The sequence below is a fragment of the Miniopterus schreibersii genome (genome assembly GCF_964146895.1).
Source record: "Miniopterus schreibersii genome assembly, chromosome: 5".
Classification (NCBI taxonomy): Eukaryota; Metazoa; Chordata; class Mammalia; order Chiroptera; family Miniopteridae; genus Miniopterus; species Miniopterus schreibersii.
This window is the reverse complement of record NC_138106.1, coordinates 89,026,903-89,040,653: the sequence shown is the minus strand read 5'-3', so window position 1 is coordinate 89,040,653 and position 13,751 is coordinate 89,026,903. Positions and strand designations below refer to the sequence as shown.

Here is a 13,751-nt window from a genome sequence, read left to right as displayed (position 1 = left end):
GTCAGGGGGAGTGTGGGAGGCAACCAATTGATATGTCTCTCTCTCTCACATCGACGTTTCTCTCTTTCTCTGTCTCCCCCTCCATCCCTACTCTCTAAAAATCAATGCAAAATATATCCTCAGTGAGTATTAACAAAATAAATGAATAAATGAATATTCAGGTTTTTAAAAAAGCAATCCAAGCTTGTTGAAGGGTAGGGAGCATTAATAGCTCACCACTTGAACAGAGGAGTATCAAAGCATTTAAAATCCACCACAGACTTATAACATTTCCAATTGAAATTTTGTTTTCCCAATTACATGCTTAACATTACTGTTAATTAAATCATCATTATATAGAGGGATGGCAAGGACAGCAATCAGTCCTGAGATTACTTTGATATTTGGGGAAGGGTGAACCAATAAGTTTGGGATGTTACTAAGTTGGGTAATTGGTGGGAGAAAAAGCTGTTTCTCTCTCCAGTATTTCATCTTGAGACGAATTAAGATTCTCTAAGAATACCTGAATCTGAGCAGAAGAATAAAGAATGAAGTAAGACTTAAGTGCCAAAAAAACTATAGTATAGTAGGAAATTTCTTGATAAGCACAATAAACAACAACAAACTTTTTTTTAATACGGTGTTACATCCTATAAATTATATCAGGATAAATCATTTTGAAAGAGAAGATTGACTAAATATTATTTAGATATCTGAATGATGATATGATCAGTTGTGCTTTACTTTGTTCATTTCAAACCTGATCACATCACTGTATGAAGAGTTATCAGAATCCCTAAGTGAGCATTATATTGGGAAAATACTGCTTCTGGAATTTGCAAACTAAAAAGCTTCATAAACTTAGGTAAATTACTTTCTGTACTTGAATTTTCTTCTTATTTGGGAATATTTTTCCTTCTCACATGGAATTCAGTTCTAAGCAGATGAAAGAGTATCTTTTTTTAAAATATATCTTTATTGATTTCAGAGAGAGGAAGGGAGAGCGGGGGAGAGAGAGAGAAACATCAATGATGAGAGAGTCATTGATGGAGCCCACAACCCGGGCATGTGCCCTGACCAGGAATCGAACCGCGATCTCCTGGATCCACACCTGGCCAGGCAAGAATATCTTGATTGCATTTTAAATGTTGTTTTTATGGATCATAAATATGATGTTTATACTTTAATTGCTTTGTTATCTTGACATCTTGGGTTCTTGTAGCTGAAATCATTAGTTTTTGTAGCCTGAAATCTCTTTCTATGGATTTTACTTGTTAACTTTGAAATTTTGTAAACATTATTATAAGAGTATTTATAAATTAAATGTTGCAAAATAGCTGAATAGGCAAGTTAATAATCAATACATAATAGTGTATGCTATTAACCAGTTACTATTTTAAGAGCTTTACTTTTAATCCTTGTAGCAAGTTTATGAAGTAGATACTGTACTATCTTCATTTTACACATAAGGAATTTGAGGGTTAAAAACTTGCTCAAGGTCATTTAATGAGTGGAAGAGCCTAGATTTGAATCTAGGTAATCTGGCTCCGGAGTCTGTGCTCTGAACTTGTACAGCCTTTATTACATGTAAGAAAAAAAATCTATGTGGACTGTATAAAATTCATTTTAAGCTATTATTAACACTTTAAGTATCAGTTAAATAATGGTGTTATCAGATCCTATTTACAGGTTGCACTTCACTTTTTTTTTGTATGTGTGTTCCTTTTCAGTTTGTCTCCCAGTCTAACTGCCAACAATTTCTGAACACTGTTTGGTTTGGACAGATGTCAGGTTACCGACGTAAGCCCACCTGTAAGAAGATAATGACTGTGTTAACAGTTGGCATCTTTTGGCCACTTTTGTCACTTTGCTATTTGATAGCTCCTAAATCTCAGTTCGGCAGAATCATTCATACACCTTTTATGAAATTTATTATTCATGGAGCATCATATTTCACATTCTTGCTGTTACTAAACCTATACTCTCTTGTCTACAACGAGGATAAGAAAAACACTATGGGACCAGCCCTTGAAAGAATAGACTATCTTCTTATACTGTGGATTATCGGTAAGTATTGGGTTCATTTGAAAGGTTCAACCTTTATTAAGCCCATTAATTCTCCTTTTCTTGGTGGCATTATAAACATATGCGTTCAGTTTGTAATTTTACACTGTTTACACATCAAGAATTTGAATACTTCCATGATCATTGAAGACTTAACTAACATTTTTGTAAAGATAAATGTTCCTGAATTTGATGATAAAGGAACAGCTCTTATTTAATATTACTTACTTACATGGAAGTTGAAATTTTTCTATTCTCAGTCTCTAAAATTGTTTATGACTTAAAACAAAAAGTTTGCTGATGAATGCTTTTTTTGGTATAAGAGTATGAACCTATTAAGTATTTTGAAATATAATATGTTTTATACTTAGTTGCATCTGAAGAGTTAAGTATTTTGTTTTATTATATCATTATTTTTCCTTTTAAGAACCTATGAACTTTTGTAGTTACATTTTCCTGATGACTCACTCTAAAAATCAATTCTTTGTATTGATAGCTATATCTCTTTAGAAATTACAGTTTTAAATATATATAGATATATGTATGTATAGATATAGATACATATGACATTTTCTTATGTGAAAATGGGTTTTTATAAGTATTATGTTGTATAGTGAATATTTTAAATGACCTTCTGCTCCCCTTGCCCTTTTTTTGATGGGGGTGGGAGGTAAGGAGCTGAGGTATAATCAAATTGTCTGTTTATAGACTTTTAATGACTTCTCCCTTTTTTCTCTCTGGATCTTCAACCTTGTTTTTAACCTCAGCATTTCCGACTTATCTTTCATTTGCTATAGAGTAAAAATATTGAAATTTAGTCTTTTCTATGGTGTAAAGCACTGATTGATTAATGTTTTTTTATTGTTTCAGTTATTAAATAATTTGAGAATAGTTAAAGTACAATGTTTACTTTTGCCCTGGCCAGTTTGGCTCAGTGGTTAGGGCATCGGCCTGCAGACTAAAGGGTCACATGTGGTTCGATTCCCATTCAAGGGCACATACCTCAGTTGTAGATTCGATCCCAAGCCTGGTTGAGGCTCGTGCAGGAGGCACCCATTCAGTGTCTCTCGATGTCTGTCTGTCTCCTTCCCTCCCTCCCACTCTCTAAAAAAAATCAATGGAAAAAATATCCTTGGGTGAGGATTAAAAAATTTAAAAATATAATGTGCATATTTGGTTTTTTTATTTGGAAATTAGTTAATTTCAAGTAACTTGATTTCCATCAGTTTTTTACTTTTAGCAGTGTTCAATCCATGGTACATTAATGCTTAAAATCAGATAGATAAAACAGACTTTTGGTCAGATGGCAGAGTTAGGTATACCATGTGTTCACCTGCTCCCACAACCAAAGCAAAACTCCAACTAAACTACACAATAACCATCATTGAGAGTCACCTGAAGTCTAGCGGAACAGAACTCCTATAACTAAGGATATACAGAAGACACATCAAGACCCGTAGGAGGGGTGGAGACTCGATATAGGCTGCTTCCACACTCACTCTGGTGGTTGAGAATCAGGAGGCTGAGGAAGTTCCCCCTGAGGAGTAGAGGTTTCCCCTAAGGAGTGAAGGGTCCCAGCCCCACACCATGATCTGTATCCAAGGGCTTGAGTACTGGGAAGGAAAGTTCTCATAACTTCTGGTTGTGAAAACCAGCAGCGATTTTAGCTGAGTGAGACGGAAGGCTGGTAGAATCCTAGGCATTCCTCTTAAATGGTCCACTCAAGGGCTTGACTTGCTGACAGACTCACTGGCTCTGAACTCCAGTTCTGGGGCAGCAGCCAGGGACATACTAGGGGGAACTGAATTGTCTGGCTTCAGGGTGAGAGCTGGAGGGGTAGCTTACTCCCAGATAGAAGTGCTGGCAGAAGCAACTGTTTACTAAATCCTCCCCCTACTTGGTTGCAGATGCAGACAGGCTCCATATCTGAATCTCAGTCAACCTGGCTAATACTGTTCACCCTGCCCTAATGATTCCCTAAGATCCTGCCCCGCCCAACTTGTGTGCCCACCCAAGCCTCTTCCAGTGGCTTTTCCATCGTCTGTCTTGGCTCATGCTTCAGACTTCCGTAAACTCTCAAAGGCTCATAAAACTCAAGCAACAGCATCTGGCCTCAACATACCTGTACCTCTTGCTAAGTAGCTTCAACCCTGGCACTAATGGCAGCCAGCCTTGGTTCACAGTTTAACCTCTATCAGGCACCTCCAAGCCCAGCACAAGTGGCTACGATCTGCAGATAACTTTGGAGCTTATACCAGGTGGCTCCAGGGAGGTCACAGGCAGCAGCTGACCTTGTCCAGCACCAGAAACTCTCCCAAGAGGCCCCAGAACCAGCACATGTGGTGGCCAGCCTCAGACTACACCAGAGCACCACCCAACCATCTGTACAAACTGCACAGAAAAGGCAGACTTTCCAGGCACCAGAGCCTCACTAAAGTGAATCCTGCTATGTAGGTCCTGCCCCTGCACAACAGTTCCTCCACTGTAGTCATGACCAGCCCTCACAATCAGCCTGAGGGTCAGTCCCTCCCATTGACATGCCAACAGCAATCAAGGCTCACAAAGCCCACAGAAGGGACAAACTTGGAGCAACTGACTCAGGTGATCAGGGAGACTGCACCACTTGGCCTTACAGAGCACCTACTACATTAGGCCACTCCACTGAGACCAGGAGACATACTAGCTCTACCTAATGCATAGAAACAAACACAGGGTGGCAGCCAAAATGAGGAGACAAAGAAACGTCCCAAATGAAAGAACAGAAGAAAACTCTTAAAAAAGAACTAAACAAAATGGAGATAAGCAACCTACTAGATGCAGAGTGTAAAATACTGGTTATAAGGATGTTCAATGAACTTGGGAGAAGAATAGATGAACTCGGCAAGAACTTCAACAATAAAATGGAGATAGAAAACATAAAAAGAGTCAGTCAAATGATGAATACATTACAGGGAATCAACAGTAGATTAAATGAAGCAGAGGATTGAATCAGTGATTTGGAAGACAAGGTTGCATAAGCCACCCAATCAGAACAGCAAAAAAAAAAAAAAAATGAGGATAGTTTAAGGGGTCTCTGGGACTACATTATGCATACTAGTATCCACATAGTAGGGGTACCAGAAGGAGAAGAAAGAGAAAAGAGTAGAAAACCTATTTGAATAAATAATGACAGAAAACTCTCATTGTGGTGAAAGAAATAGACATACAGGTCCAGGAAGCACAGAGATCCCACACAAGATGAACCCAAAGAAACCCATCCCATGACACATAATTAAAATGCAAAAGGTTAAAAACCAAGAATCTTAAAAGCAGCAAGAGAAAAGCAGTTAGTTACCTACAAGGGAGCTCCCATAAGACAGTCCGCTGATTTCTCAACAGAAACTTTGCAGGCCAGAAGGGAGTCGCAAAAAATATTCAAAGTGGTAAAAAGCAAGGACCTAACAACCAAGATTTACTCTACCCAACAAAGCTATCATTTAGAATTGAAGGAGAGATAAATAGCTTCCCAGACAGGAAAGAGCTAAAGGAGTTCATCACCAAACAGTATTACATGAAATGTTGAAGGACCTTCTTTAAGGAGAAGAAAGAAAAGATAAAAAATATTAATAATGAAATGGCAATAACTACATACCTACCAACAATTACTTTAAATGTAAATGGATTAAATGCTGCAATCAAAAACATAGAGTTACTGAATGAATAAGAGAATAATACCCATATATATACTGCTACTAGAGACCTACTTCAGATCTTAAGACACACAAAGATTGGTTGTGGAGAGATGGAAAAAGATATTTCATGCAAATGGAAACCAAAAAAGCTGGGGAGTAAAACTTCTCTTAGACAAAATAGACTTTAAAACAAAAGCTATAACAAGAGACAAAGAAGGACCCAGCAATTCCACTTTGAAAAGATATATGCATCTTTATGTTCATTGTAGCTAAGATATGGAAGCGACATAGGTGTCCGATGGGCAAGTGCATAAAGAAGAGGTGGTACATGTGTACAGTGCAATATGACTCAGCCATAAATGGAGTGAAATATTACCACTTGCACTAACAGATGAATCTGGAGGATGTTGTGCTGGGTGTGGTAGGATGGACAGAGAAAGACAAGTGTATGATTTTACTTTCATGTGGAAAGAAAACAAATGTACAGGCAAGGCAGAAGAATACTCATAGATAGAACATTCTGATGGTTGCTGGGTGGGAAGGGGTTTGCGGGGCTGGGTAAAAAGGGGGAAGGGATTAAGATATGCAAATTTCCAGTTACAAAAATAGTCATGGGGATATAAAGTACAATATAGGGAATATGGTCAGTAATATTGTAATAACTATGTGTGGTGCCAGGTGGCTTCTAGACTCACCAGGGGAATCATTTCCTAAGTTATAGAAGTGTCTAATCACTATGTGTACAACTGAAACTAATAAAATATTTTATGGCAGCTGTAATTGAAAAAGAAAAGCTATTTTAAACTAAAATTAGGTACATAAAAATAATACACATCTGAAATTTAGGTCAAAGATTAATTTCTTTTAATATTTTCTGTTTTCTGTGTTTCTGCTGTTTTTTCTAAAATGATATGTTTTAACTTAGGAAATAATTTTACTTTATCATATATAGTTCCAAATTGCATTGTTATAGATCTTTTCAGTGTGAAATTTGTGTATATTTTTATTTGAGTAGGTTGAAAAATACTGGGCTGAAAGGAATCTCTAAGAAACTCTTTCTCTATTTAAACTATTTCTGAGAGATTGTTGTATATACCTTAGTCATAAAGAAAGGAAATTTTATATTATTTATTTATAGCCTATTGTTTAAATGGTAGTGAGAAGAAATAACATTTTCTTTGTTTTATAAATAAGATTCAGTTTACCGAAGTCTGTATAAGAATCGAATTAGTTATATTTCCTAGCAGTGAGTAAAAACTCATTGAATTCAGAATCATACCACTCTTCAGATGATATAAATGTGCTATCACTGAATTTCATAATCATGGTGAAAATATGGCTCCTCCTTTTTAATCACAGTGGCCCAGTTTCAATAACATTGTTACACACACACACACACACACACACACACACAATATGATTACTTTTCTAGCCATCTTCCGCCTCAGTAGAGCAGTGAAATGTGAGGCAGTAAAACTCCTGGAGTTATTTTGCTCTTCTCAGCTCGGCTCCCGTTTAAAGCACCAGGCCCGGCGACCCCTGCCGGGGTGCCCGGCCACCCCAGCACTGGCTCCCCGCCCACTGTGCGCACTGTGCCAGCCTGCAGCGCCGCCTGCTTGTCTGGGGCGCTGCTTCCGTTTCCCCGCGCGCTCTGCATGGCGGCTTTGACTCCGCCGCAGCTGACTTTCCTACATTTGTTTCCTGTTCGTTTCCTTAGCCCTCCAGAAAAAGGTAGGATTAAATTATAAAAGTTAAGGTGGGGAAAAAGGAAACTGTGGTGGTCAATGCAAAGAATATTAGTGGTATCCTTTCACTTAAATCTTGACCTTTATTGTTGACACTATTAAAGATGCCCCCATTTTTACCCCCTGTGCCCACTTCCATCCAGCCCCCGCCTTCCCTCCCTCTAGCCATCACCACATTGCTGTCTGTGCCTATGCCACTTAATTTTTTACTGTAGAATATAATAGAACAGCTACTATAAAACTTTTTTAAAATGTGTGTACCTACTTTGTCCAAGCACCAGCAGAAGCATATGGCTCAACACTCATGGAGCTTGTGGTCTAATTAAGGTAAAAACAAACAAAAAACCCAAAGCAAAGTAACTTAAGAGTCACAACTATAAGTTAAAAATTTCAAGTGAGTTAAGTGCTACTGAGTGAAGGTCATGGAGCTGGGAAGGCAAGCATACTACGTGGCACTCCACTAGGCAGGGAGGCGGGCAGGCTTCTTGAGGAAGTGCCAAGTGAGCTAGTATCTGAGGGGTAAGGAGGAGGCAACTAGAACTGGGAGAGAAGCGCACTCTAGGCTGATGAAGTCATTAAATTCCGAGGCCCTGGCGAGAGGAAGCATGGTACAAAGGAGGGACAGTGAAGGCCGGAGCAGGGAAGGGAATTCAAGGGAAGCTGAAGAAGCGGGTGTGCTCCACACCGTGCTGAGTCATTTTTGCTATGCTAAGAATAATGGGAAACCGTGGCAGTTTTTAAGCAGGTGAGTGACACCATCAGATTTGCCTGTTGAAAGGCCATCTGGCTGCAGTGTGGGAAATGGGTTGGGAGGATGGGTCTGTGGCAAGCGTTGGTGGAGGGAGACCAAGAGGAGGCTGTTGCGGTACTCCAGTGACAGCTGATGGGACCTGGGATTTAGGGTGGTTGTGATAGAAAATGAGAGAAGGAAACAGATGTGAGAAGTACTTACAAAGTAAAGCTAATAGGACATGGAAATACATCATATGTAGGGGGTGAGGGAGACAGAGATGATTAAACAGCTTAGGTATTTTGAAAGAGTACTAGGTTTGGAGATTAGTGGTTTTGGATAGGTTGAAATTGAAAAGGCTTCGAGATATCCCAAAGGGATCCCAGGCAGACCACTGGATGTCTTAGTCTGAAGCTCACATGGAAGTGTGCCCGTAGGTCCGCTATCTGTGAATACACTGGCCATGGGTGTGAAGCTGGAGAAAGTATAAAATTAGAAGACAGGACCTGGGAGCAAGCCTTGAGGAATCCCAAATGATGGGATTACAGTTTACTGTGTTAGTTACTGGTTCCAAAAAGCAAAAACAAGGACCGGATATACAGTCCATTGGTTGTGCAGTGATTGCATTGCTTATAATATGAGGTGTCCAAAAAAGTTCATACACATACCTCGAGTAATTATAAAGGCAGTGTTTATTAAAACATTTCATTTTCAAAATTGAGCTATCAGCTGTTACAGTGTGTAGACATTTTGGGGGTACACCCTGTAGTTTAAAATTACTTCGTTCTTCCAATCCCATTCGGAAGTGTGTATCTGCTTCCTTTCTGGTGTGGGGTGCTGCACAGGAGACGGGAGCCACCTGAGGGTGGTGCTTAATATTCTTTCATGTCTGCCTTTTTTGATCAAAAATCTTTTCCAGTTCATGTTCCAATTTTTGTCAAGAGTTTTCTTTAGGTATAATGTTGCAGTCTACAGAATGCAATTCTACTTATTTTTTCTGGCAGCCTTTTTCCTGTAAGCCTTTTTTTTTTTTTTTTGGTTTAGTGTTTTAATGTCACAGTGTTTGAATTAATAAAATGTAGACAGATTTAATGTTTTCAGATAGTTTTTATCTGTTCATTATATTTTATGTTTTATCCCCCTGCCACCCCTCCCCCCATCTGCTCATTTTAAATAGACACTCATCCAAGTGGGATTTTTAAAAAAGATTTTTAAAATTGATTTTTAGAGAGGGAGGGGGGGAGAGAAACATGAGTGTGAGAGTGAAACATGGTCGGCTGCCTCCTGTACGCCCCCTACCAGGGATCAAACCCACAACCCGGGCATGTGCCGTGACCAGGAACCAAACAGGCAACGATTTGGTGCACGGGACAATACCCAACCAGCTGAGCCACACTGGCCAGGGCCCAAGTGGAGTTTTTAAAAGTGTTTTTCTTGTCAGGTCTGCGAATACTTGTAAATGTTTTTCTACATAAAATATGGGTGCTATTATAAGTAAGATGTTGTGAACAGAGTTTTTCAGAAATGCTTCATGTTTCCCAGGGGGCTAATCTGCCCGCTGGTGGGCCAGAGCACAGTTCTGGCGGACTGGACTTGGTCTTCACCCATGTGTTACGGCTCAGCATTCTATTCTTTTGTTACTTCATGATCTCTAAAAGTGTCTTCCTGGAGAAATGTATTGTAAAACTATCCTGGGTTACATTACTGTTCTCTGGTACTCCCAGGAATATATATCTATGAAGGTACCTCTGGCCAAAAACGGAAGTTGGTTGGTTGGTTGGTTGGTTTTTATCTGCATGTTTATTCACTTAGCAAATTTTTTGAGCACCCACAATGTATCAGACACTATTTGGGACATTTACATTTAGGACATTGGTTAATAAAACAAAGTTTCTTACCCTGGAAGAGCTCGCCCAGTGAGTGGCAGAGTTAGTACTAGGCACACTACGTGGACTTTACCCCGTGTTTAAATGGTAAGTACTAAGGGAAAGAAAGAGAAGCAGAATTGGGTTTGGGAGTGGGAGCATGGGGTTTGCAGTTTTAAATACGGCGCTGAGTAGGTAGTGAGCAGACCTGGCGTGCGGGAGTTGGCCAGGTGGCACCAGGTGGGGTTCTTCCAGGGGGACGTGCCCATGTGCAGGCTGAAGGCCCGTCAGAGACCAGCACGGGAGCGAGGAGGCGAGGAGAGGTGGGCTCTGCCAGCATTGTGAGGCATTCGGTCTCCACTCGGGGATATGGGGTGCAAGGGAGGGTGCGGGCTCACGGCACAACCCGCAGCAGTGGCCTGGGTCCCCGTTCCCTTCACGCACAGGACACTGGTAGGAACCTGGGATGGGCGGCACTGAGCTGTGTGGGCGGCTGCAAGCAAGCCCAGCGTGTCACAAGACGGCTTCAAATGGACCTTCATCGGCGGTTCTTGGAAAGGTCGGGGCTGCTCCACAGCCCACAGCCCACCGCGAGCACATCAGTTTATGGGGTGAGGCCTCAGGCCCGCAGGAGCTGTGTCACAGCGTGAGCAGCCCCCGTGGTGCAGGCGCTCCAACGGCGGGGGACCTCGCACAGCTGAGGCCTGTTTCTCGGGGTGCGCTTGCTGTGTGTGCCGTCGGGGTCTCTGAGCTCACCCAGTCTGCCTGGTCCAAAGGCAGTTTCCCAGCGGTGGTTATTGTTATAATGTTGGCAACAGCTGTCCTCTGTATTTTTCTTAACATAATATGTTTTCAAGGAAACCGCTTTAAGAGATGATAGCACGAGGTTCCCATGGAGAAAGTTCTGACCTGCAGTTAATCCTTTCTCTGGGAGTTACTACAGGGTTTTGAGTAGGAAAGCAACACTTGGCGTTTTAAAAGAATTACTCTGGTTGCTGTGTTGAGAATAGATTTTAGGGAGATCAGAGTAAGAGAAGGGAGACCTGGGAGGCTGTTAAGATAATCCAAGCAAGAAATGACGGTGGCTTGAAGTTGAGATGTAATGACAAGGGTTATATCCTAAATATATTTTGAAAGTAGAACCTAAAGGTTTTGCTGGGCGTTAAATGTGTGGTTTAAAAGAAACGTGAGTCAAGGATGATTCAAGGACATTTGGGTGCAGCAACTAGGAGGGAATTGCCCTCCAGTGAGGCAGGGAGGTCTGCAAGTGCAGTGCATTGGGACAGATGAGTTCAGGTGGCACATGTAGGGCGCCCATTTAGGGACAGAGCAGCTGAGGACCTAAACAAGTGGGATTTAAGAGAGGTTTAGAGATACTGATTATTATATAAATACAGGTTGAGTTTAGAGATGTAAATCTGAAAGTCTGACATATATGGCATTTAAACCATTAGACAAGACTGAATGAGGCCACCTTGGGAGTGAGCATAGAGAGAAACGGGAATGGAACTGAGCCTTCGGGGGTGGGGGTCTGCATGTGGCACCAGTTTGTTTTCTGTGTGACTGCTCCAACTCTGGGAAAGACCTTACCATATAAAACTTAATATTTTTTTTCAGATTTTGAGAGGTTTTTTTGAAAAGTTTTCTTCTTAATGAGGCTACAGCTGATACAAATGTTATTTAATTCTTTGAATCCAAAAGCATATTTAAGCTTATTGAAGTAAGAAGCGTTATCTGATTTTTTTCTTCCTTTTTTAGGGATGATTTGGTCAGACATTAAAAGACTGTGGTATGAAGGGTTGGAAGACTTTTTAGAAGAATCTCGTAATCAACTCAGTTTTGTCATGAATTCCCTTTATTTGGCAACCTTTGCCCTCAAAGTGGTTGCTCACAACAAGGTGACTATTAACTCAACTGGAGGCACAATGAAGTTTATTTAGAGAAAACCTGAGATGTTTAGCCACCAAAGTCAGAGTTACATTGGCTCAAATCTGTACCTGATGTGTTTTCATTTTAACCCTGTCCCTGTGGAAGGGAGTGGTGCCCACTGCTCCCTTCCTCACCCAGTCTACAGGTGGCTGATCACCTGTGAGCGCTGGTTCTGTCACGTGCCAGCACCGTGGTTCATACTTGCTATACTTTATCTATTCTATCCTCACAGGGACTCTATGAGGCTCTATGTTCTTATCCCCATTTTCAGATAAGGAAAATGAAGCTCAGAAATATTAAGTAACTTGCCCAAGACCACACAGTCAGAAGCCAAGACTGGAGTTAAATCCAGGTCTGTCTAGGCATTTTCTTTCTACCAATGCTGACTCCTTATATATGAGCTAGGTTTACGTACCTCATTCATGTGTATGTACTTAAAATGAAAACACAAAGCTAGTTAAGTAGTGTTAGATATCTTTATATCTGCCAGAAAAAATGTTTATCTGAATTGAATTCATTATAAAAGATACAGTATTTTCTGGTTTTTTATTTTACTTTATTTTATTTTTTATAGACTATAGAAAAGGTGAACTGGTTATCTAATATCATTTTACTTTATTAAAAAACACTATTCCTTTAAGTAATCAGTGGTATGGAACATGTTAGATATGTTCAGTGACCAGAATTGTGAAATAACTGAAAAATAAAAATTGGTTGTACATAGATACACAGTTAATACAGAGTCAAGGATCATTGTTTTTTACACTAGTCTCTAGTTCTGGAAGTGGGATGCCCAGATCATGTATTAACCAAACCAGGGTATTTTGAGAATGAAAGAGGAGGGGCACTGTTAACAATTATGCCAAGAAAACTGGTACATAATCTGCGACTATCCGAGGCAGTTGGAACGTGTGTCCACTCTCTGTCTAGGTAACAGTGCACTCCTGGGCATTTAGACGGGAGAACTTCTATGGTTCACTCTAGAATCCTGAGTCAAGGGGCTAGGCTAATTTAATATGACAGCTAATTAATTGACATGTTAACATACTTCAAATTTGTGTTGTAGAATTTAAGAAAAACTAGCAATCATTTATTCATAAAAAGTTTAATGACAATTTTTAAAACTTTAATTTTTTTAAACCTAACGATATCTGAGAAAACCTCATATAGAGCAGTGATATTGCCTCACCAATGTAGAAATATTTCATTAAGACAATGTTACTTCTATTAAAAGAAGAGAACTTTATAAAACGTAAACAATCTCCCACAAGGAGACAATTAAAAGGTTTTTTGAGTAATTGGAGTAAGTTTTATTTCCCTTTGGCTCTGTCTTCCTCAGTTTCATGACTTCGCTGAGCGGAAGGACTGGGACGCGTTTCACCCCACGCTGGTGGCGGAAGGCCTTTTTGCATTCGCAAATGTCCTCAGTTACCTCCGGCTCTTCTTCATGTACACAACAAGCTCTGTCTTAGGTCCGTTACAGGTAAATAAAATTCCATATAGAATATTTGGTAGGGGTCATTATTGTTACCACCTTGCTGCTTGTCACTAGAGCATTGTCATCTCACGATGTTGAAGCTCACCTTTGCTTTTGAAAATAATTGAAAAGACAGCGTGTTCATCTCCTTTGCTTCTGTCTGAATGGTAACCCTTTGCTTTCAGGTTTTCAGACTTCCCAAACTGAAGTCCATTGTCCCTCTCTCCCCAGTCCACAGACATAGATGTCTTTTAAATAGAGTTATACTTCAGACATTAGAGGGACATAAAA

At 40.2% G+C, this 13,751-nt stretch overlaps 1 protein-coding gene across 6 annotated transcripts in view; it reads left to right on the top strand.

Moving 5' to 3' along the window:
• Positions 1-13,751, top strand: part of TRPC1 (transient receptor potential cation channel subfamily C member 1) — a 69,376-nt gene that overhangs the window by 43,715 nt on the left and 11,910 nt on the right. For 3 of the 6 annotated variants that reach the window (XM_081139282.1, XM_081139285.1, XM_081139283.1), the window contains 3 exons: positions 1,710-2,046; positions 11,813-11,952; positions 13,323-13,466. In XM_081139282.1, coding sequence (XP_080995408.1) covers positions 1,710-2,046; positions 11,813-11,952; positions 13,323-13,466 — 621 coding nt within the window. The remainder of the gene's footprint in view (positions 1-1,709; positions 2,047-11,812; positions 11,953-13,322; positions 13,467-13,751) is intronic. The other 3 variants (XM_081139284.1, XM_081139286.1, XM_081139287.1) reach the window with 2 other exon arrangements.